Source organism: Chinchilla lanigera, unplaced genomic scaffold (assembly GCF_000276665.1).
Source record: "Chinchilla lanigera isolate Chin_1 unplaced genomic scaffold, ChiLan1.0 scaffold00008, whole genome shotgun sequence".
Taxonomy (NCBI): domain Eukaryota; kingdom Metazoa; phylum Chordata; class Mammalia; order Rodentia; family Chinchillidae; genus Chinchilla; species Chinchilla lanigera.
The window spans coordinates 15,230,384-15,249,903 of record NW_004955409.1 but is presented as its reverse complement, the minus strand read 5'-3'; the positions used below and the strand labels follow the sequence as shown (position 1 = coordinate 15,249,903).

The 19,520-nt window shown below is 34.9% G+C and overlaps 1 protein-coding gene across 3 annotated transcripts in view; it reads right to left on the bottom strand.

The window, feature by feature from the left end:
• Positions 1-19,520, bottom strand: part of Mdga2 (MAM domain containing glycosylphosphatidylinositol anchor 2) — a 765,137-nt gene that overhangs the window by 199,485 nt on the left and 546,132 nt on the right. For all 3 annotated transcript variants that reach the window (XM_005376849.2, XM_013510341.1, XM_013510342.1), the window contains one exon: positions 939-1,232. In XM_005376849.2, coding sequence (XP_005376906.1) covers positions 939-1,232 — 294 coding nt within the window. The remainder of the gene's footprint in view (positions 1-938; positions 1,233-19,520) is intronic.

Here is a 19,520-nt window from a genome sequence, read left to right as displayed (position 1 = left end):
ATTTTCTCAATGCCAGCAATACCAGTAGCATCACGTTTTCATTTATTGTTAGATATATGGATTTAGATACTTTCAGGAGCAAATACCAAACCCATAATGTTTTTTGTTTGTTTGTTTGTTTTGTTTTGTTTTTGTCTTTTTGAAACAGGGTCTTGCTACACAGTTCAGGTTGGCCTTGAGCTCACTTTATAGCCCAGGTTGATCTCAAACTTGCAACGAGCCTCCTGCCTCAGTCTCCCCAGTGATGAAATTACAGGCATGCGCCACCACGCCTGGGTATAGTTTTTTTTTTTTTTTCTTGTTTCTGTTTTTTGTGTAAGAACTATAACTGTGATTTCAATAAAAACAGTTTAAAAGTTAACTTATTCAACACTGGCAATTCAGCACATCTCCTAGGATAAGTCAGGCATAGATTCTACACTAAAGACCTGCCTCAGTATTTTCTGTACTGCTGGACAATGTGATCTGCTGTTACAACTTCAAACATGCAAACAAAGCATTTCAAAGATTAGGTCTCTGCAGTTTAACCAAAGGGATTCTTTGAAATACGTAGGTGGATAATTTGGGTAAAAGGGCATTGTGATCACCAAAGTAGAAAGATGATCTTTGAAAACAAGTGCATTATAACTTGAGTTAGCAATTATTTCCTCTCCACTTTGCTTCATTACACGTGGACAGTTTTTAACCATTAAATTGGCTGATTCTTTGACACTACCCAACTGCATAACATCATCATAATCATCACATACAGACTCATGCAACTCTTGTAATAGCTGACTCATAAACAGATTTAGGGAAAACTTCAATTGAGTAGCAGTGATGCAGAAGAAGTTCATCCTGATCTAGCTTTTAAAATCACCTCGTTTCTCTCATAGAATAAAGGTATTGCTTCTGCACTTGTCTCCAAATGAAGACACAAAGAAGCAGAATTTACTTACACTGAACAATGAGTTGCACCAAGGCTTCTCTTGGCTTGACGTTGAACCCATTGTACTGGCTGGTCTGACATCTGTACATTCCTGACATTTCCCTAGACACATTCACAATCCTCAGGGTCCCGTCATAACTCTCCATCTGCATTGACCCATCAGGCATTGCAACTTCCTTGTCCGCTCTAGACCACAGGATGATTGGCTTAGGTTTCCCGGTTACTTGGCATTGCAGTTCTATTGTGTCTCCTTCTCTGGTGACCAAAGGTGATTTTTCCTGTGGAACAGTCAGATTGGGTGGAACTTGAAATGGGAAAAAGAAAATTTTTCAAGGTTAGTATAAACTGGTAAAGCATATTCAGACACAGAAAATCATAAGGAAACAATTTCTGCTGGTTGAAGAAATGTGACAATTCAGTTGACAAAAACAATATACAGACCAAAGGGGGGAAATGGAATGCCCCCTCACTTAAAATGAGTCATGATTATTTTATTAAACATCCTCAGGGGCCCTTCAAACAGTATCGCAATAAATAAGGTTTTCTTTGCAAAGTGAACGGTCAATATGAGAAAATCTGTTCAACAGCTTGTCTTTACCAGCCATTAAAAGAGTCTTTTCATAGAAAGGAGATCCTGCTTCCTGAAAGTAAGATTCAGGTACATAAACTTAGCATCAAATGTTAAGCACAAAAACTAGGAAAGGGAAAAAGAAAAACCTGGGATACAAAACCAAAAGTTTTAACTGTGGTTCAAAATCTGTTGCAAAATTGCTAAAATTTAGGGTCTGTCTTCTCCTTGTCAGAATGGAATGGAATAATTTACTACAGTGTCACACTTTTTTGAGTCTACTATTTTCATTTTTATATATAATTATACCTCATTTTAAATGGGTCTACGCAGTATAGGATCTGTCAAAAATCATAAGGTAAACAAAATGTGTGAAATAACAATTACAGACATATGAATAATTTAATTTTTTTCTATTCTTTATGCAATCATAGCTTTCTTTCTTCTGTCCTCCAGCCTGCTTCCTCTGTCCTCTAGTCTGCATTCTTTTTGTGGGTCATAAAACATATAGATTAAGAGGAAATACTCTCCCATCTAGTTTTACTGATACTAAGCCCTCAGTTACAAAAAAAGTTAGAAGTGAAATTATTTTCCTGACTAATGCCAAGGTGCTGTTTCTCTTGTTTCAAATGGAGCAAAATAAATGCAAGTCAGAAATAATTTCGGGATGATCTTGCATCTCAGGCATCTTCCCGTCAACTTTTCCATTTTACTTCTTCACTTGCTTCAGGTCAAGAAAGAGTAATTACACAGTGTACAGTATTTTATAATTCAGGAAATGTGAAACATTAAGCACATTTTGGAATACATATATATGTGTATACATACATAAATGTCATATATATAATAAGAAATTAAAATGTGTTTAAAACTGCAATAAAAACCTAAATGTTCTAATGATTTAATGAGATAATTGATTAAAGGTTACCTAAATCTTATAGATATAAACAATTAATGATTTAATCAAATGATGTTTCCTCTGGAAGCGAGCCACAAAATGGTGACCCAGATCTAAGCAGTGACCTGTAGGAGTAGGATGGGAACCAAGCTGCAGTATTTATTCCACCTTTCTGAGAAAAAAATGCAGAATAACAATAACCTCCTCACTTCACATCTCTTATGTCTCTACCCAGTGGCAGGCACAATTAAAGATTAATTCATTAATTTTATTTAATTTCCTTGAAAATCTAAAATACAAAATATTTAACATTAAAATGAGAACATTGACAATAAAAGCTGAGAAATACTTTGACGTGAGCAGATTACAAGGAAAGGCTAATTAATGACAAAGAGGTAAGGAGGGGAGAGCAGCTCCAGCAAACCACGGAGTCTGGCGTTCGGTCCTGCATGAGCACCGACTCCTTCCCTCTGCTCATGCCCATCCGCTCCTCAGGACAAAGTGGGCAAAACTCTTTTCTTCTTTTCTTTTCCTTTGTTTTCTTTCTTTCTTTTTTCTTTCTTTCTTCCCTCTCTCCCTCCCTCCCTCCTTTTCTTTCTCTCTTTCTTTTTCTTTCTTTCTTTCTTTCTTGCTTTCTCTCCCTCTCTCCCTCCCTCTCTCTGTCTCTCTTTTTCTTTCTTTTTCTTTCTTTGTTTTTCTCCTGAGGATGGAGTCCAGGTCCTTTCTACTGAGCTACATCCCCAGCTTTTAAAATTTTTTTCGTCCTGAGACAGGGTCTACTTAAGTGGGTAAGTTGCCCAGACTTGTCTCAAACTCCCAGTCTTCCGGCCTCAGTCTGCCAGAGTGCTAAGATTACAAGTACCCACTACCACACCAGCATGGAGAAAATTCCTGGATGTTTCTTTTTTTTTTTCTTTTCCTCCAGTACCAGGAATTGAACTCACCACCTTGTGCTTGTCGGGCAGGTGCTGTGCCGCTGAGCTAAATCCCCAGCCCCTCCTGGGTGTTTCTTGATTACTCTCTCAGAGGCAATAGAAGAGTCAAGCCAGAAATGTGAAGGGCTCTATGAGAAATGCTTTGTAAAACTTCATGTTTCATATCTTAAATAACTATAGCTATCTCTCTATCTATCATCGATCTATCTATCATTTATCTATACAGTATAGCAATATTTTCTATACGTGTTGAAATTGCTTATAATCCAAATACTGTAGTTCCTCAGTTTATAAACTCAATTTGTTTTACGATTTGGGGGAAGATGGCTGCGTTTGTATTTTCATGGGAACTATGACCGTGATTGTATTTGTCATCCTCTGTGGAGTTCACTGCGAAAACAAGCACAATTGTGCCAAATGCTTTTGTGTGCAAACCAAATTGTTTGCAAACAGAAGCGTCCCTTAACTGACATATTACTGTAAATATCCAGATTTTGGTAAACCTTGGTGAAACACAAGAGATTCTAAATTAAAGATTACTTAGTGGAGTGCTAATACTTAAAATTTTCAATTCATGTCTCTTCTAGAAACAAGTCATATGACTTTGGCCAAGTAGAACAACCTTGACTATTAATTTCTCAATTTTGAGCATTTTTACTTTCTGATGAGCCTCAAAGTTTTAATTTGCTGAAAGTAGCAACAAATACTAAAAATTTAATGAGATAAAAGACACCAGGTAAAAGCATTTATTTCATGACTTAATAAGATATTTAAAGATTGTATAACACTGTTATTCTTATCAAAATAAAGCCTTAACTAGCTATAATCTTTATAAAGTTTAGTGTGCTGAATGGCTCAAAACTTCTCTTTGTAAATTTGTTTTTTAGTCATATATTTAAACATTTACCCCTGCCTAAAATATTAAAATTATAGAAAAATAAATCTCAGTTTTAATCTAGGCTACTTAAAATATATTTTTGGATAAATGGGCCCAGTTTTTATTCAACAGAAAAACCTAACTAAAATATAGTTTGATATCCTTTTCTTCTATAGGACTTTAAATCTTGAAACAAGAATTAAGCCTTTTTTTTACAATTCTTTTAGCCTAAAATCCATAAAATTTCTCAAATCTTCTGTAGGTGTCTCTTTTTCTGTTCACCGTATATATTATACACTTTATCACTCTGCCCTGAGCTCACTTGACTATAAATATAAATTTTTCCATTAGAAAAGCTCATTTGTTTCCATCTATTTTCTTTCTTTTACATGCCAGCAATACACGGTCTAACTTTATCCCAAAGTTCTTCCAGTTGTGACTGCAATTTATTTTTATCTTCCCCAAATCTTTCAGACCTCTAAACTTAACCAGCTTCAAGGTGCTGGTATGGCTAATAATTGATTATCAACACAACCCACCTATTAATTAAAAAAACAGTGTTTTCCTTGGTCACCGTTTCCTCTGTCTGTCACTTCCAAACAGCCATCAGCCTTGCTCTTGCTCAGGTATGTCTTGCATGCCTGCCTATTTCTTTATACAGCCATAAGCAGCATTCTCAGGAGTCATCATTTTTCTGTTCTTGTGACAGTATCCTAAATTGCCTCTCTGTCACTAATTTCATTCTCGCAGGTCTCTGGCTACCTTGTTGCAGGCTTTATCAGCACAAACACAGTTTTGTTCGTGTCTCTCTAATCACTATGAACCTCACTACAACTGCTCGTCGTAACACTGCTTTCATAACAGAGAACTGAAAACAGCCTAATGGACCTGTTAAATTAATCGGGGAATAGTCATACAATAAAATATTACAGAGCATTTTAGAATAATGATGTGATATATTTGTACTTATTGATAATAATATTTATATTTTTTAACTTTGTGGAGAGTTGTGAGGAGCTATCACCACTATTATTGAGTGAAACCTGTCAATAAGGAGTATCAATAAGGATGCCCCATTTTTCCACATTAAATAAGCAGATTTTAGCTTCTCCTGAGATACACACATACCCACAGTAACTACGTGAGCTGATATACATGCTAATTTCCATTCACTATAGTAAGTATTTTACTATGAATTTGCATCCTATACCATCATATTCTCAACCTCATGTATCTATAGTAAAATTTAGAGTTTTTTTTTTTTTATGAAAAGACATACACTAGTGATTGCTGACAGAGGCCTTCAATGGAGGGGAAAATATCGATGCTTTACTTTTATGTCATTGGCATTCAACACACTTTGTCTCACAAAATAGGACCTCAGCAAAAAATTTTAGCACTAAGATAGATATTAAGACACTGAAGTATTGGGCACTGATTTGAGGAAGAGAAGGAGGTGTACCTGGGATCAATCTAAAGAAAAAGGAAGACCAGAAGTCACTATAGTAATAGCAGTCTGCTTTATATCTAGTGCTACTATTGTATTTCATTTCCTCCATTTTTTACTTTTCTACAATATCTGCAGCACATATTAGCATATTGCAGGCTCCAAGACACTCTGAGATACTTAAAGTATTATTGTAATATAATTTCCAAAACTCGAGTCATCAAATCTCCCTTTGATAGTAACACATTGTTGAAACGGTATTCTGAATAACAAAGTCTGGGTGATGCGCCTCTGCGGTCATTGCGTAGTCCTCCAATGCTCCTTTCCATGAAGTCTTCATAACCAGCTCACCCTGGTGCTCTGGAACAAGCTGCTCTTCCGTTGTTTCACCTTGGCTGCCTTCTACTACCCCTGCCTACCCTGTGTGTAGAAGCTCCGTTCAAATGTTACTTCAGTTTTGAAAACTCTCCTTGCCTCCCAGGCCTATCTGGTTGTTCACCCTATCTGGTTATTCACGCAGTGTGCAGTGTGCTGTCTGCTCACTCTTCTGTGCAAACAGCTGTGCACCGCTTGCTCCTGTTTCTATCTCCCGGACCAGACAGCCAGCCCCTTGGGAATATAGAGACTTGTGCTCTATTGTGAAAGCCTGCTGCCTGCTCTGCTGACTGGCACAGATCAGGGAGTTTTAAAATAACTGAGAAAGGAAGAGAGAGGGCCATGGATGGGGCAAAGGCAGAAAGACAAGCTATTCATAAATTAGACAACAAAAAAACGCATAATTGATGTAAGTCATACATTTTAGAACAAAAGCAATAAAAGAGTAATTCTAAAATTCTAAAATTACTAACACATATAAGGAGAACTTTATGAAGACAATATATCAATTTAAGATTGATCTCTGATATAAATCTTAAGATTTGTGAGATGTTTGAGAGAGTAAACAAAAGACTTGCCTACTGTTCTTTTTCAATCTTCTCGTACTTGAATAGTTCAGAAGATAAACCGTACATTGAAGAAAAATAACAAGAAAGGTAATTTGAGGATCTGTTATTTAATTTTGGCATAACTGGTTACATATATTACTGTTAAAATATTGCCTCACAAGAAAAGCATGTGCACAAAAGTGTTAAATGCCTGCACCCTATAAGATTCACATTTATTCATAATGTGGTTGCTTAAGGAAAAGAATCCCATCAAAAGAAACACAGATGTATTTTTGACATATAGTCTATACACGGACCTTACTGTGATGTTTCTTGTCTAAAATGCTACTAGAGGACATACTGCAATCAGAGAAAACTTGAAAACATGATATGAAACATGAGGTTCTCATTCCAAATATAAAAAGATGATTTGAACAAATTGGTTTTCTGTCACCTTTTCCTTCGGATCACAGGCTATAAAACAAGTATAGGAGAAGAAAATATTTTCATTTCCTCATTGAAATAGGAAGCTGAGGAAATACAATATTCAGACTTTACTTGGAAAATAACTGTCTCATTTTCCTTACTCAGAAAATTTGGAGAAGTTCAGTTCATTGCAACAATGGGAGAAAATACGACGTGCCTGGATCAGACATTGGAATATGCCTGTGAACTTACTGGCTTAAAGTACATAAGTATTTGTGCTGTATTTTAATCATTGATATCCAAGCAAAAGAAATTTTATTTTTTAAAACCATGAGAAACTAAATTAGCAGAGTTTTCTCCAGTAAGACTGTCAAATTCATATTTCTGTAACTGTAAAATATATCACTAATTCAATTACACATGAAATTATGGGAAATAGTTTACAACAGATGTATGTGTGTAGTCAAATACATCTATTTAAGAATATACATTAAAAATATAATTTCAAAGAAAATATGGATTCATGAAAGTGACCCTTAAAGGTTAACATTCAGTAATTTTCATGTTGGCCAGGTATATATACAAATATAAAAAAGTAAAAGTGAAGCAAATAGTGTTTTGTAGATGTAAAGAAATCAAATGAACTAAATCTACTGTGTGTGTGTTTTCTTCAAAAACAATAGATGGGTTAAAAATATTTACTGTATGCTTAATGTGAGTTTCACACTTTCTGATCAATTGTTTGAAACTCCAAGGTAAATAATAGCCTTTTTTTACTGAGCGCTTATTTGTAAAGGAAAGATACACTATCACACCTGAATGGTTTCTCCTGTCTGTGTCAGCAGTTCTCAACCTTTTGTTTACTGGCACATTACATATAGATTGGTTTCATAAGCCTGAGACGTACACATAGACTCAGATTGTGGGCTCTGACAAATCACACCGTCATTTCACTTAGAACTAAATAATTAGCAGTTGCTCTAGTTGTCGGTGGGGTATGTCGTGATATCTCATGATGGACTATGGGATAAGCCACTAAGCTACTGGTGAAGTGCGATTGTCAGCATGCTTTTTGTAACTCTGTTCATTTATCCTCCTCTCAACAACACAGACTCAGTATAACAGGGAAAATATTATTATAATTTGTGTTTCTAAATTTCCATATATTAATATTGGCAATATGCTAATTACTACATTCCTCGCAGATGATTTGAGCACATTGATAAGACTGGGAATAACTGCCTTAATACACAAAAGTTATAAGAACTCACACTACTGAAAATACTCATCTTGTGATATAAGGCAAATTTGAAAATTTCCTTCTGCTTCAAAACAATTCAAATCCTAATACTACTAATATTTTTTAACCAATAAGTTTGACTCATTATAAGTATAAATATGTATGTGTTGATTGAAAAAATATAGCTGTGCTTAAAAATATTCAAGTTGACTGAAAAAATCCAAAACCAAAGTTTTCCCACGTTTTAGTGGACCTGCTGATATCAACGTTCTGTTAGAGACCATGATTAGTAGCACACAATGTTTGGTCAAAGGAAGCAAACCTGCTCATTTTTCACTAAAGGAATAAAGATTTCTAGAAATACTTACTGATTTATAAAACCACAAAGAGATAATAGCATAAATTATATGATATAAAACAACTAGTTGTTCTGTGGTTACTGTTGTTTTGAAATACACAGAACTTCCCTGAGGTATAGTTAATAAAATAACATTTTGCACTGTCACACTTCCTTCTGGATATTTGCCCTTAAAATGAGTTACTAAAGGGGCTGGGGATTTAGCTTAGTGGCACAGATCAAGATCATTTTCACACTTGAATCCTTCTCTACTCTTAATTTGAAGAATACACATAATAATTCTGGGTTAGTATCTCACCCAGAATAAGTGGGGAGATACTAACAAAAGAGGATTGATGTTTTCCAACTTTAGCAACAGAGCAGATGAAAACCTACACTTAAAACAAACATGAGGTGAAATACCAAGCATTTGATCTGCAAAGTCTAAGGAGAAATGTGCGTTCATTCATACACACATGCATGGAATATTTATTTTTTTAAAGAGTTGGGAAATCCTATTCGAATGGTATCATTAGCTATTTGCAATGTATGAGGAGAAGCAGGATTCCTGAGGTAGCAACTCCAAGGGTTCTGGTATTGGAGGGTGGAGGGCGTGCAGTGCCATTCAGTTAGGAAAACAGGTTTGGCAGGCAACAGTTGTGGCTGTTCCAACTTCCCTCTCCCAGCAGGTGTTGCTACGGCACAAGAATAGTCTTTAAGAGATTTCATAAAATACAAAGTGTAAGATGAAAGAATAAAATAGGAAATCATTCTCTGCATGGCACTTGTATTTTCCTGCTATACAAGCTCAAAGGCCAGCTGCAAATAAGCACAGGTTCTATTCTTGATGATTTATGTACAGATAACTGCATGGGACTTCAGCTCAGATCACTTAGGTACCACTTGGCTGAAGGTCTCAGGTGTCCTGAATTTTATGATCTTCACATGGTTTGGTTTAGTAAGTTGAGCCTATAATAAAGTATTTTCTAGAATCATTAACATAAATCTCTTGTGACAAGAGGATTTTCTACTATCCTCTTTGGAAGAAGATATAAACATCTTTTATTTCTTTTACTAGTTCCCTTCCCTGGTTAATGCATGTGTTTTCCATACACTAACATATGTTACTGAATGCTGATCACTGATTAGGTATGTGAAATCTATGAGGTAAAAAAGTCTTTTTTATTTAAACAACAATACAAACAAGAACAAGATTTTTAGCTTGTTAGTGATTCAAATTATGTTAAAATTTTAGCAAGCAAATAATGTACATGAGACTAAGACTTTTGAAACAAATGTGGGGGCTGGGGATTTAGCTCAGTGGCAAAGCGCCTGCCTGGCAAGCGCAAGGTCGTGAGTTCGGTTCCCGGTACAGGGAAAAACCAAACCAAAAAAAAAAAAGAAACAAATGTGGACTGTACAAGTGAGGTACTTGCTTTTTGCTGTATTAATGAGAGGCTATTACAAGAGTTAACCATCAAATATATTGTAAAGATAATGCTTTATTAATCATTATCTTTACAGTATATTAATATTAATGAGAATATTTGATAAAGACAAAGAATTTAAAAAGATTTCTGGGGACTATGGATCAATTTCTCAATTTATCTCCCCTTTCCAAGTTTCTTTTTTTTGCTTGATATTTTAATAGTGCACAATAAACCTGAAAAATATACTTGTTTGGGTAAAATCACATAGTTTTAACTTTAAAAATTGAATACTACACTCTAAGTCTATATTCTACAAAATAAAAATAATACGTTAGAAGACAGTGTTATAGATTGAATTACCTGACTTCCAAATTCCTACAGTTATCACAGTCCAAAATGTATTTATTTCCCTGCATACTTATGCTTAAAAATGAGGCCCATGATTTCTCTAAATGCATGTATATGCGTGTGTATAGTCATTATCCCTTAAACTAACAGCAAGCACTCTCGGAGCAACGAGTTCATGATTCCAGATATAAAAATATTGCCCCTATTCTAGAATTAATATAAATTTATTTTAACGCAGGTTTTTGAGTTTCTTCTATAGGCAAATATTCTTTTATTTGGGGGGGGAGGGGGGCTTGTTAATTTTCCAGTACTGGGAATCGAACTCATAACCTTGCACTTGTCAGGCAGGTGCTGTGCTGCTGAGCTAAATCCCCAGCCCCCCAGGCAAATATTCTTAAGGCTAGGGACAAGAATAATTTAGGTCATTTGCTACCTCCAAGAGCTATATTATATATCATAGAAACAGATATACATGACTTCTTACTAGCTGGTAATCCCTCATATTTTTTTTTGTTAATTAGAGAACATTTTATAATTAACACAGAGACTTTGGAAGAGTTATAAATGTACAGGATTAGAGGTCTGACCTGGATTGAGGGTATAACACATGTACTAACTGTGTAATCTTGGTCAAGGGAAATCTTAATCTATTTCTTCATCTGCAGGTGAAGAAGGTGATTAAGAGAAAAAAAACTGTAAGAATTTAAAGATAAAATGATACATGGCATATTTTGTAAATAAATTTCTTTGCCATTATCAGGTATCCAGAAGATATATGTGCACTTTGGATTAAAAAAAATATTAGAAGAAAATAATATTTTGGAAAAAGATGAACCTTCTTAATCTCAATAGAGACATCTTGGGAACCATTAAAAAAAGGTTGCATTTGTCTGACATTATGCATCATTTGAGTTTTATGTTTGGATAGTGTCGTAGAATAGCACATAATACAGATATCCTTGCTTTCACTTTGCCTTTCTGAGTTAATGAGGTTTGGGCAACCCCGAATACATCTATTCCTCCCTTACGAGAATGACAAAATGTCAGCGCTGTCTCTTCCCACAAAGGTCAGGGTGTTATCATGAAAACCAGGGGCTAGAAAGTAAATGGAGCTGTCTGATCATGTTAATTATGTGACTGCTTTCCTGCAGATGAAGGAATTCTAAATGAAAAGCAAGATAAGCTGTAAATTATGTATCAAGTGCATCTTATGAAAGCACAGCAAAAGGAAGATCCTTTAAAGCAATAAGTAATTTATTTCACTTTCTAGAGAAACTGTTGTTCACGGTGGTAAACTCTTCAATGCAAAGCGGCTAGGAAAATCAATTTACTTCTCCAATGAAAAGGCCATGTGTCTCTTTCCAGAACCCATGTGGCATTGTTAGGCCTCTTATAAATGATCACTACGGACTATGCCTGTGGTTTACAAATTCCCTAGTTACACTACTGGTTGTGTATCATGGGCTATGCTCTATTCTGTGGAAGTAGACACTATCACCATTTTAGTAAACATTTTGACATAAGATGAAGCTGATCCTTCACGCTTTATCAAAAGCAAACATGAAGTGACTAGTGAAAGACTAGTGATGACGCTGTGCCATCAGGTCAGGGCTACATGTTCTTTAAAAGCAAAACGTGAGCTAACAGATCTGTTCATAGTTAACTGGTCAGCGAAAAAATAATAGGAGGAATGTTTTCTTATAACACATGAGTCCTTATTAACAAGTAGTCTACGGATCCTTGATTGCATTTTATGATCCATTCTGCCACTCTGAGAAGTATAGAATGTTACAAAAAATGTGGACCCAACTTTAAAACCACATAAAGGCTCACATAATGTCATTGATTACCGCATGTAACTCCTTCTGATGTACTATGTGAGTGTAAGCAGAGTTTGGTAAGATTTCATTAATATGGTCTTATATCACATTTTACTTTCGAGCAGGGATATTTTTATTTAAATGTCAACTAACTATATTTTGTTTACAAGCATTATTTAGATAGACTTGGTAAAGTGGACTACTTGAGTTTTATTCATAGTGGACTGTCATTCATGATAAATGCATTTTAGACACAGACATTTGAACTATTTACCTTTTTTCCTATTTCACGTATTTAAATTATCTATATGTTTCATATCATGCACAGAATTATTCAAAAGTGTAATGACATTCCTCTCATTTCCTGTACTTTATTTTTGGTACTGGGAATCAAACCCAGGACCTTGCGTTGCCTGCCAGGTGCTGTACCGGCGAGCTACATTCCCCGCCCTCATGCACTTTTAATTTAGTCATCATTAAAGATCTACACAGAAGAGCTACACAGAGGACCTACACAGTTTGGAAAATTCTGACTTCTTTACCTGTCATGTACTGAAGAGAAATCTGCAGCTCTCAGTTCTTCCCTCCCGCTGCAAAGCAGTCCTGACCCTAAGCTGCTGAGTGGATTGACTGGCACCAAATAGGACTTGTAAGGCTCCAGTTCCGTAGCCAAAGAGATCAGAAGGCAGACAGAGTGTGATTCCAGGTTTCTGAGATGTATAAAATACCTTTTTCATAATGTCCATCTGGAGCTTGAAATCTCATTACCTGAGTTCAATCCATAGGACAACCGTTGTCCTGTGTGAAGAAACCAGATTCTGCGGCCATGATTGACCTATGTTCATCACCTGATGTCATTACCATGAAACTGGGTGGCCTGAGAAATTTGCTTACATGTTCTAATGCTCAGGTTTCTCATTCTATATAAAATGAGCCACAATATTTATTTCCAAAGGAGACCTGAGAAACTACAGTAAGGTGTTTGGTGCAGCAATTACAACATACAGAACACTCCAAACACCTACCTTTTCTTTGCTATATTTTTGTAAATAGCTATTCTGTGTTACATGGTCTGTAATTTACATTGAAAAACTTCAGCATATGGTAATATTTTATTTCTTAAATTAAATTGGGTGTGGACATGTATATTATTTAAACTGCTTGTGTATACTTCATACATTTTTCTATATTTATGTTGTGGTAAAGGTTTGAAAAAATTCTTCACCTTAAATGGAGTAATCTCCATCAGTGTGCTTTAAGTTTTAACGTGTGTTATACATGTGCTGTAGATACCTAAATTATGCTACTCAGTTATAATTAGGCAGCAATTTAAAGACCCAAATCATGGGTCCACGGAGTTCAGGTAGCTAGAATAAGGTAAGTATTACTATCTTAAGTAGCACTAAAGAAATTTCAATCCAGCACAATGTTGGAAATGATCTTCTTGGTGGAATTATTACTGTTCAATCTAGTGTGTCTTTTGATTAAAACAGATAAGAGTTCTCTCCCTTTTGTCAGTAAGCTGTAAGACTGGCAGGAAGAACCTACCATCCTAATACTCTTCTCTTTGGGATTAGAACAGAGGTTGTATATAGGCTTCTGTCATCAACAGAGTGTGCTGTCCCATTAATTCAATTATAGCATCACTTGGATGCCTTTGAGAATATCTTAGAACCCATACAAGGTACCCCTCTCCTGCGAGGCCTCTGTCAAAGGCGGTGACTGAGGACCAGAGTCCCCTGAGATAACAAAGGAAAACATCCACTTAATACAAGATGTTAATGCACGCTGCAAACTCTACTGGATTTAGAATCTGAGATTTAGAGTTTAAGTCAGAATACAAAGGAGGGGAAATGCAAGGAGAGAATAGAAAAGGAGGAAAAAATATCAGAGTTTTAATATGGTATTTTGATATCAGATCATTTATGTGTAGATTTTATGGCATTGTTTTATATGGAACATTGATGGCATTACAGACATTTACAAGAAGTAACAACTGTTTTAATCTCTTCTCCATGAAATTTATTTAGAGGTAAAAGAGTGTATATTTAAAATACTGTTAGTGATAAATTATTTTGCGAAGCATAGTTATATTACTATTTTAGTACTTATTTTTGGAGACTATGAATGTAAAGATTTGTTTCCTTAACTTAATTTCCCATAATGTATCATTTATCCCCATTGCCTAAATTTCCTTTTTAATTAATAATTTTTGTCTTCTCTCTCTAATAATCTTTAAATTACTTACAGAAAATTTCCTCACAATGTAAAGGTAGACTGCATTGTTGTAAAACAGGAAGAAACATTTTGCTTCAGTGACTTTTAGGGCTCTGGAATGTCTCCAGTTTTTTAAAATTTCTATCATTCTTCCACTAATTGTTATTTGTTTTTCATTTGACAGATTCATCCAATGACTATGCCCACAATTTATCAATCAGATCCTATTGCTCTTGTGTGAATGTGATCTAATAGAATCAAGTGCAATGCATTTCCCTGTAACATTTAGTGCCTAGTTCTTTTTCTTTTAAATTTTAATTAATTTCTAATTTTTATAAGTGTACCTTTGTGATACATATAACTATATTCATCACAGGGAATGGGTACATTCTCCTCCTCCTTTGGAAATCCTGCTGACCAGATTCAGTAAAATTATACCCTGTTCTTCCATATTACTTTGACAATGCATTGAAGCAAATACTTGATTTTATCTGTTATTAAAATTATTCAAGCGTAATCCCACTGAAATGTATACTTTATCATGTGTTAGATAACACAGATTTTTATTTCTTCCTGTGATTTTTTTCAAGCTTATTTAAGTGTGAGAATAAAATCTTTCAGAAAGCTTATTACCTTTACTAATTTTTTTATTATTTTAAACTTTCTATCTGAATAAAAGTCTATTGTCTGCGCCGACACAAATTATAGAGAAGTTCCCTCATCACCCCAGAGTTTTGCATTGACACATCCCCTTGTGGAAAATCTGCGTCAGACATTAACCATTGCCAGGCTAACGTAAATCAACAGAATAAATAATTCCACTGAATATTTAATAGTTCTTGAAAGCTTTTGATATTTTAATATGAAAACCTCTCAAACTTTTCATAAAAAATTGAGGAGCAAAATTTATTTTCAAATAAGTGATGTTCTCCTTTAAATATTCTTCTTAGAAATATCTTATATGCCTAAATAACAATTTATATAACCATCGCTATATATCATAGGGTAATACTGCAAGCAAAATGAAAGGAACTATGTAGACTTTATCTAAAATTTGTGTAGGTTTAGTCTAAAATTTCCTAAAAGATAGTCTTTGTACATACTCAAGAAGTGTACATTCTCAGGCAGTGTCTCCCTGGTAAATTCAGTGAGTACAATAGCCTTGTAAGGCTTCAATGTAACATAGTACGTTTACCAGTTTGTTTCTTGTCTCTGCGCTACCAGTAAAGTGGAAACTATTTTTAAAAATGGGCAAGTCTATGGAAGCAGTAAATCACTGTTTTTAAGGGGATGTTCTCCCCACATAGACTCTACCTAAAACACTATGTCTCTTTTTCATCCTGATCAAGGAAGATGTAATGCCCTTTCCATTAAACAGAAGAAAGATTATTCAAGAGTTTAAATCTTGCTCTTTAAGAGCAAATTTAATCTGCATGAATGCCATCGTGCTTAAGGTCAATGGAAAAGTGGTCAATGATCCCCTCAGAAAAGAGGGAAACTGACTCCATAATCCAAAGGCTGTAATGTTCAGAGTTTACTTTATTTCTTACAAATGTTCTGTCTCTCTAGTACGTGTTCTTAGACATTTAAACATTTAAAAATATATAGAAACTGAAAAAACAGGTAGAGGGGGGGTCACAAGCAGAACAGGTAAAGCAGTAGAAAAACTTGTATGTTAGGAACCAGAATTCAGTAATCACAAAAATAATCTCAGGAATCCTTGGTGCATAATTCTATAGTTTGGGCCCCGAAAGCAGACATTGACCAGGTAACAAGGCACTCAATATGAATGAGGAATAAGAACAATGGAGATTTTGCTTTAATTTTTATAAAATATAGGAATGCTCGTATAGACAAATAACCGTTATATATTGGTATACCTTAATTTTCCAGTAATTTCATAGAACCCAATCCTTTTGTTTAGTTTCTCTCTCTTTTTTCCTCTTTTCATTTTAAAGAGAAAAAATGATGGATAAATAATAAATCCAAGTTTCAAAAATGGTTAGTAGGACAGTTACAGCAGTTTCTCTCTTAATATAGGTTCATAATCTAGGTAGAAGACAACACACTAAGGCTTACAGACAAATATGGCCTACAACTGTTTTTGTCAATAAAGTTTTATTAGAAACACCGGTACCCATTCAGTTATTGTCTTTGGCAGCTTACTCAGTGTAAGTAGAATAAAAGAACTAGGACAGATGAAATGTAGCCTGAGAAGCTGAAAACACTTACTATCCAGGCCTCTCTTTCCAGAGTGCACCAAACTCCATCATTTATGCACAGGCCATGGATTGTACTTCATAATTTTGCATTCAAAGAGGAAAATTAATTTTTCTCTGTTCAGTAACCCAGGTACTACTTATGTAACGTTTCACTGCATGGAAACGTTCTCTGATGACAGCATAGTCAGGGCTTCCCATGTCAGTCTTATACTTGAGGCCTTCTCACAGATAAAACAGCCTATCCCTTACTACTGTTATTCTACAGAAGTACAATTTTAATTAGCCACATTTCCAAAGTCTTTTTTCCTCTTTAAACAGAAAAAAGCAAAGAAGAAAATCCAGTTCAGTAGAATGAATTGTTTTTCTATCCCTTTGCCCTCTGTTCATTAACTATTCTTATTCATAGTATGAGAGTTCTATGTTATCAAGAGCTTTCTCTCCATAGATGCGAATTCTTGTACAGACACTTGTAAACCATCATGATTATAGTAACTAGACAAGTAGTCAGTAGCAAAGCAAAACTTATGAACGATTTTTTTCCAGTGGATTTTTATTGCGCTCCTTCCTAGGCTCTTATTGATTTTTTGCTTCACTTTTTGTTATATGAAGAGCCTGTATACACCAAGGTAGGACATAGTCCTAACAATCTGTAAACAACTTATGCTATACTGTCAATCAGACGTCTCACCATGAGAATTCCACACATAACCAGTCTCATTGCTCAGATTTTCAAGACATGGTGCACATGATTCTGAGCTGCTATAAACTCTCAAGTTCATTGAGTCATGCAAAGAAACATGTGAGCTAAAGAGCACCCGAGGACCTTCCAAGGAGCAGGACTTCAGGAAGCAATGGTGTACATTGCAGGGAAATTTCTGTGAATTAAAAATTAACTGTAACAATCATATTTATGTAGTAGATTCAGAATCTAGTGTCAATATTTTAAAGTTTTCATTTTAGCATTTTGCAATATAAGTAGCTAAAACTCAGGTGCATTATTCACTAAGCATATAAAGGACTCCCAAAAGGAACTGTGCAAAGCTTAATATATTTGATTTATTTGACACATTTAAAACATTATTATACTATGTTTTTAAATTTACTTGGAGTCTAACCAGACAAAATATAACTTCTCTAATAAAAATAGCCTTACATAAGCCAATATAGTTTGTTATAATAATTAATATTAATTGTAGTGAAAATAATAAGAAATCATTTTAATAATCCTGATACTTGCTTTATTCCATTGCACCAAATCGGCCTTCTTTTTGATGTCATTATCACAATGCTACTGCCATCAAGATTGGCATCGAATGTCATCTCTCTGTGAAACTTCCCTACACCTACATTGGTTAAAGCACTCACATGATCTACAGAAGTCTGACCAAAGTTAAGCACAGTATCAGTCACTGTACTGTTAGGAAAGATAGGGAACAGTCAGAGGAAGTTAAAGGGCCTCAAGGAGGTGTCTGGGAAATAAAGACTTCTGGTAAGTAAAGAGAGTACCTAAGGGAAATAAAAGGGAAGAGAGACAGAGCTGATAGGCAGCCTGGCCTGGCTCACTTCATGACAAGGCTGAAGTCCCTCTTCCTCCACCTCCAATTAAACATGAAAAGAAATAGAGTGGGGAGGGGGACTATATTTTTGAAAAAACTCAGTATATAAAATATTTGTTAACATCTATACTTTCACATATATATGTATTATTCTCTCATCATATTAATTCGCTAAAATGAATGTGTATCTTGTTTTTGCTAACTCATCATTGAATGTGGGCTGTACTATACATCTTGTAAGATAAGCCCCTGGGCAGGGCAGACGGACCACAGAAGTGCTTCTCCAAGAATGTACACATAAGCAATGGATGGGGCAAGGGCCAAATCAGAGCCCAGAATAGCCAGTAAGTTATAATGACCCTCAAGGAGGACAGTGTCTTTCTGGCCGTGAGGTAAACGGAGCTGAGAACAAAGACACCCCCTCCCTGCCTAGTTCTGGCTCGGGACTCCCTTACTTAGACAAGGCGCTGTCTATATCCTTATTTATCTTCAATAATGTGATCTTTCTTTCTCCTTCTAAACTCACGTCTCCAATTCTTGGATTGATGTAGGCTTTTTTATGAATCCTAGATAAAAATCTTGTTGTCTAGTTTCTATTAATTTTTTTGATTACTTAGATTGTAAGCTACCTAAGGAAAATACCTATTTTTACTATCACTATATAATAAAAGCCTGATACTTAGAGATAACTGTAAAAAAGGAATCTTAAAGAAACAAGTTTACATTGGCAAAAGAACATTTGCAGTAATCAGGAAAACTGTTTCTAATATTGAACTAATGTGAAAATAAGAGAATCTATGATCCCATATACTATAGTTTTTATAATTCAATCAAATAGAGAAGCAAACTCCAAAGTATATATGTGACCTCTCCAAGGTTTCCTAAAATCAAATCATTACCTTTATAAAAAATATTAATAAGTGCTTAAACTAGCATGTAAGAGTCATTTAACATGTGACTGTGCTTACAAAGAGATGTCGTATATTAGGCAGAAATGTCTTCCATTTGTACAACCTCATATTAATGTGTTAAATATCAGTAATAACTGATATGTGAGCTTTTGTGTAAAAAGCAAAAGGCTAAGACTTTTTTAAAATATTTAAAACATCAGCCTAAAATTGCTTATATTTAACATAAAGAAAATGCTTAACATGAAAGAAAACCAGTGACTATTTTTTCTGTGTTAAATTCCCTAAAATAATACAACTATGAACATCAAGAAGGTAGCAGGCCTCCATTGAGTACCTATTTCTTAATAGTTGGATCATTCTCTTTGATTCATTCAACCTCTGTAAGAATGTCTTATATGTCCAGTGACTGATAATGTTAAGCCCAGGAGTTGTAAGTC